Source organism: Rutidosis leptorrhynchoides, chromosome 10 (genome assembly GCF_046630445.1).
Source record: "Rutidosis leptorrhynchoides isolate AG116_Rl617_1_P2 chromosome 10, CSIRO_AGI_Rlap_v1, whole genome shotgun sequence".
Taxonomy (NCBI): domain Eukaryota; kingdom Viridiplantae; phylum Streptophyta; class Magnoliopsida; order Asterales; family Asteraceae; genus Rutidosis; species Rutidosis leptorrhynchoides.
In genome coordinates this window covers 76,170,240-76,175,173 of record NC_092342.1, presented here as the reverse complement: position 1 = coordinate 76,175,173, position 4,934 = coordinate 76,170,240, and the positions used below count along the sequence as shown (strand labels likewise).

The following is a 4,934-nucleotide window of genomic DNA, read 5'->3' as shown; positions in this document are numbered from 1 at the left end:
GAGAACTATAAACTTAGTAAATTCATATAAACCTTGTCATTAGTTCTTGTTTACCTATGTTTAATCAATAAGACTCTTCCTTGGTTGAATTCACATAAAACCTAATTTATTAAGATCACTCTAAATAAACTACACTATTGTAAAATCTAGTTACCATTCAATTACCATCCTACACTCACATGTAGATGTCTAAATCACTAGGTATTGAAGTACAAGCCATGAACATTGATAAACTCGCATAAACCAATTCATAACTTGTATAATTGAACTAGAGTAAATGGATACTTACAACAATGGATCTATGGAAGAACATAATTGATTTAGATTGATTAGATTAATTAGACCCAACCCGGTTAAACTCACGTAAAACCTAAATTACAAAAATCACTTGAGGTAAATTCATGACTATGTAGTTCTAGTACTTATTCAATTACCGATCTAAACATATAGCAAAGTCGTCAATTAAGTATATGTTTACCCGTCTAGATTACTAAAAGTAATGAAGCATAGATTGTGTTCGTAGTGTCACATGTAGTTAACAATCTATATAATTGAAGTAAAGTACCAAACTAGCATAACTATGGTTCTTTTGGTTGGACATGGTAATTTAATCAATCAAACATCATAGTAACTTAAATAACATTAAAAGATAGAACAATCCCAAACAATAAATCTTACATTAAAGTAAACACACAAGGCTTTAGCCAATCATAATAATGAAGGTTACAACAATACAATCAAAACAATAGGAATTCATAATCTTATCACTACAATAAATGAAACCGAGAGTACCTATCGTAGCATATGATCCCTTCTTCAATCTTGATGCTCAAAAGGGTGAAGAACCCTTTAGAATGGCTGGGGAAGCCCCCTTCTCGGACTAGAACTGATGTATATTGAGGTGTCTCAAATGTGTAACCAAAGCTCTTCTTAAATAGGCTCAAAAGTTAGGTAAAATGGCCAGAAATGCATCAGATGCGCCGCATCTAGAAGGGATGTGCCGCATCTCTTTACTTTTAGTGGATTCCAGCTCGTTTTAGCACCTAAAACTGTCAGCAGGCCTTCAGATGCGCCACATCTGGATGAGATGCGCCGCATCTGGATTTGTTGATGTCTGATGCTCCGCATCTGAAACTTTCGGGACTTTTTTGGCCTCCGATGCGCCGCATCTAAAGCAGATGCGCCGCATCTGGTACTGTTTATTGGTAATTTTCCAATATGATGTTGTAGAGCTTTCAGTTACGGACGTCTGGGTTCCGGATTCACCCTTTTTCGAGTTCGTATGACCGAGTTATGGCCAAAATGGTGCAGGTGCGCAGAATCTTCTAAAATCAGCAATATTTTTCATAAATCTTCACTTCAACACTCGCAATAGATTATACACACATTTTAACTTATTACAATACACAAGTACAACAATTACATACAAAATGATACAAAATCGGATCCAAATAACGACAACAAATATGTATAATTTTGGCGTTATCAATGACTTTTACAAAGTGAGTTTTGTGCGTTCCATAAATAACATAGTATTTGAGTGTCTCTGGTGTCTATTGACACATTTTGTAAAAGCGAATTGATCTCTACACTACTAAATGTGCATTAAAATATTGTACAATACAATATGGAGACTTTAAACAATTTGATGGTGTATGAATAAAAAATTATGGTGTAGGGATCATTACCTTTTGCGAAATACAATACAAAATACATACAAAATACAAAATGTATATTAAAATATTTCCTATATTATCTAGGTTTTCTACTGAATTCAACATATAATTCTTTTATTCACCGCCAACCAGATACAACCCACCATAAATTCTTCCGGATCCCTTTGCAAATAAATTCCAAATACCACGATATAATTTATTCTGTGAACTTACTTCTAATCAGTGAATATTCAGAAAAACGAATAATTTTTTCTATTAGATCCCAAATATTTTTATATTCACCAAAAGATAAAACAAAAATCACAATTAAATTAAGTAGAAACAATAACTATACATACACCAACCACCGCATAACAAAATTTTACCAAAAACACCTTAATTAACACGTCAGCTTCAACCCAATTTACCCGCTGGCTTTACTTTCAGTTAAAGACAACAGATTTCAAGTCATCTTTCCGAAATCAACGGCGCATGTTTAAAGCTAAAAAGATCATAAGGGGCCCACAGTTGATCCAGTGGACACGGTCGCATTGAATCTAATCTTAACCACGGTTTCCCTTTACCACTCCAATGAAGTAAACTAACTGGGCCCGGATGCAAATTGCGACACAACCCTTTAACGTTGTCACCACCGAGCCCATGTTGGTTCCATCGGTCCTCGACCCGTTCAACGTCTCCTGCGAATACAAGCAAGAACGGTGGTAACGAACCTAGTTCGTATATACGATGTCGTTTTTGTATCTCCATCCATTTTTCGAGTTTTTCGGTTATTTTGTTTTTTCTCCATTTCATTAAATCAATTACCATTACGCCCGTGTTGAAGTAGCATGGCTTTGTATCACGTGCTGCAACAAACATACAAATTTAATATAATTATTCTATATGACTTTTCAGCAAATAATAAAGTCTCGTGTTCGTGATTTTGTCCATACTTAAAATTAAAATTTGATTTGCATAGATAAAATATATCAAGATATTTTTCACATATGGTAGCAGTTTTTATTTTTAGTGTTAATCGTATTAATATAACTATGTACACGTTTCGTCAAATTTGAATTGTTTCTAACGATTTATTGGAGAATTCAATAATTAGAAGAATAAAATTACTACTAAAATAAAATAGAAGCTGAAAGTAAGTGCATTTGAGCTAGTATACTTTAAAAGAAATAATCACATTAATTATTTTTAATTACATTTGTTCACCTACTTACGTAAACCAAGTTATGTAAGGTGCTTGTATAAGTTGCTTTGTCTTACAAGATTTCGTGCTTCGGAAGGTTAATCATATTATGGTTGCATATTAAATTGTTTTTAATTATTTTCTAACTTCCTGCTGATTTTTATAGTTCACATTACTATTTATATTTGTCTAAATGTACATAACTCAAAATAACAATAACAAGTAAATAAAATTCCAATTATACTTTTTATATATATGGAAGTCAACGAAACAATTACACATAATGTGTTCTCTCAGTTACTTTGTTAAGGAAACTTAATTAATTTGAATAATATCTTAAATGTAGGACAAAATAGATATTTTAACCGCATATTTTAAGTTGAATTTTTTTTTATTATTATTTTTTAGACACATTTTATGGTAGGAAGGAAGTAATATTTTAGATGCACTAAATAGATGAATAGAATTAATACGTTTTACATTTTCAAGGGTTTGAATAATAAATAGATAAATAAATAAACAAGAAACACGTACATTTGAATACGCCGGAGAAGTACGGATTTGACCAGAATTTAGGAGTGAAATAATGCGTAAAGTTGGCATGACAATACTCTGGTGCTCCAAGAACATGTGAATTAAGATTGATTTCCCATAGCTTTACAACATCATCAACAACAATAAGATCAGAATCAAAATAAATTACCCGGTGAACGGAATTTGGAAGAAGATGAGAAAGATAAATTCGAGCATAATTAAGTGGTTGATCAAGTGCACGACGTACGGATGTCGATATTTTATTTTTAACTAATTCGGTATGAAAGTGGTGAAGGTGGAAATTTAAGTAAGGAAAAGTGGTGGCGATTGTGTGGTTGAGGGTGGTGGAAAGGTGGTTTGTGGTGAGGAAATGGAAAACTATGTTTTCCGGGCAGGTGGCGTGTTGGACGACGGAGAATACTCCGGCGATTGAGCCACGAAGGTAAGTGGAGTCTAGTGTCATTGTGATGTGTATTTTTGTGTTGTTGCATTTGTTTCCGTTGCGAAACGCCGGTGCTTCTTGGAATTGTGGTAGAGTGATGGCGGAGATGAGGTGGAAGAGGAGGAGGAAAGTGGTGGTTGTGAGGTGGAGTGGTGGTGGTGGCGGTGGTGGCATGGTGGTGGATTGGTGGTGTGAGTGTTTGAAAAAATATATTTGGATATGTGAATTGTGGTTCTTTTGTGTGGTATACTAAAAGGGAAGAATGAGAAGTGAAGGGTATGGATGGTAATTTGATCAAACATATGGGCCCAATCTGCTTATTTAATAAAGGTATTTAATAGAGTTGGTGTGGGGAGTAATTGATGACACAATTTGCCTTCTAAAACTTTATTTAATTGAGTTTTTGAGTAGCGTCTCTTATATTTTTTTTATGAGTTTTGTCTTGTGTTTTGCTTTTTAATGTGTGTTTTAAACGTTCGAAGAGTTAGAACCTCTTACAGGGTTACATACGATTACATTTTCATCATACTGTCAAATGTTTTCACGTCATTAATAAGTTGGGGATTAACTTCTAATGGTTACGTTATTTGGTTCATATCTCCGTGCCAATTGTATATAGGAGTTAGTTTAGACTTTGTGCAATGTTGGCCAAGTTGGATTCAATATATAGTTAAAATTAGATTGACGGATTAATCAATAAGTAGAGCCTAACTCAACATGTAGGTTAACAAAACGAGATCGTTTGAAAATCTCTCTCTCTATATATATATATAAAAACCCTAATATCTAAACCTTAAACCCTAAACGCTAAATTCTAAACGCTAAATCCTAAATCTAAACCCTAAACCCTAAATTTCTTAACCCTAATATCTAAAACCTCAACATACGCTCGAAAAATACGATAATTGTTATATATTACATCTTCGAGCGTTTTTCCGCCAAAATAAAAACATTTATCACAAAGTGTCTCTACTAAATGTTCATATTTTCATCCAATCTATAATGTTCGTGAACAAAGTTTTTTCAAAAAACGAATTTTTTTTTTTTGCTTCCCCCCGTTTCCCCCCGATTGGTTACTTCCCCCTTGATCCTACCGCTATTG

At 33.6% G+C, this 4,934-nt stretch overlaps 1 protein-coding gene across 1 annotated transcript; it reads right to left on the bottom strand.

Annotated features, from left to right (window-relative positions):
• Nucleotides 1-1,921: 1,921 nt before the first annotated feature.
• On the bottom strand, nt 1,922-4,172 carry LOC139871574 (probable galacturonosyltransferase-like 3). The gene is made up of 2 exons (XM_071859277.1): nt 3,391-4,172; nt 1,922-2,521 (listed from the first exon to the last, which is right to left on the bottom strand). Exons 1-2 carry the CDS (start codon nt 4,004-4,006, stop codon nt 2,124-2,126), a joined length of 1,014 nt encoding a protein of 337 aa, XP_071715378.1. The 5' UTR covers nt 4,007-4,172; the 3' UTR covers nt 1,922-2,123.
• Nucleotides 4,173-4,934: the final 762 nt, after the last annotated feature.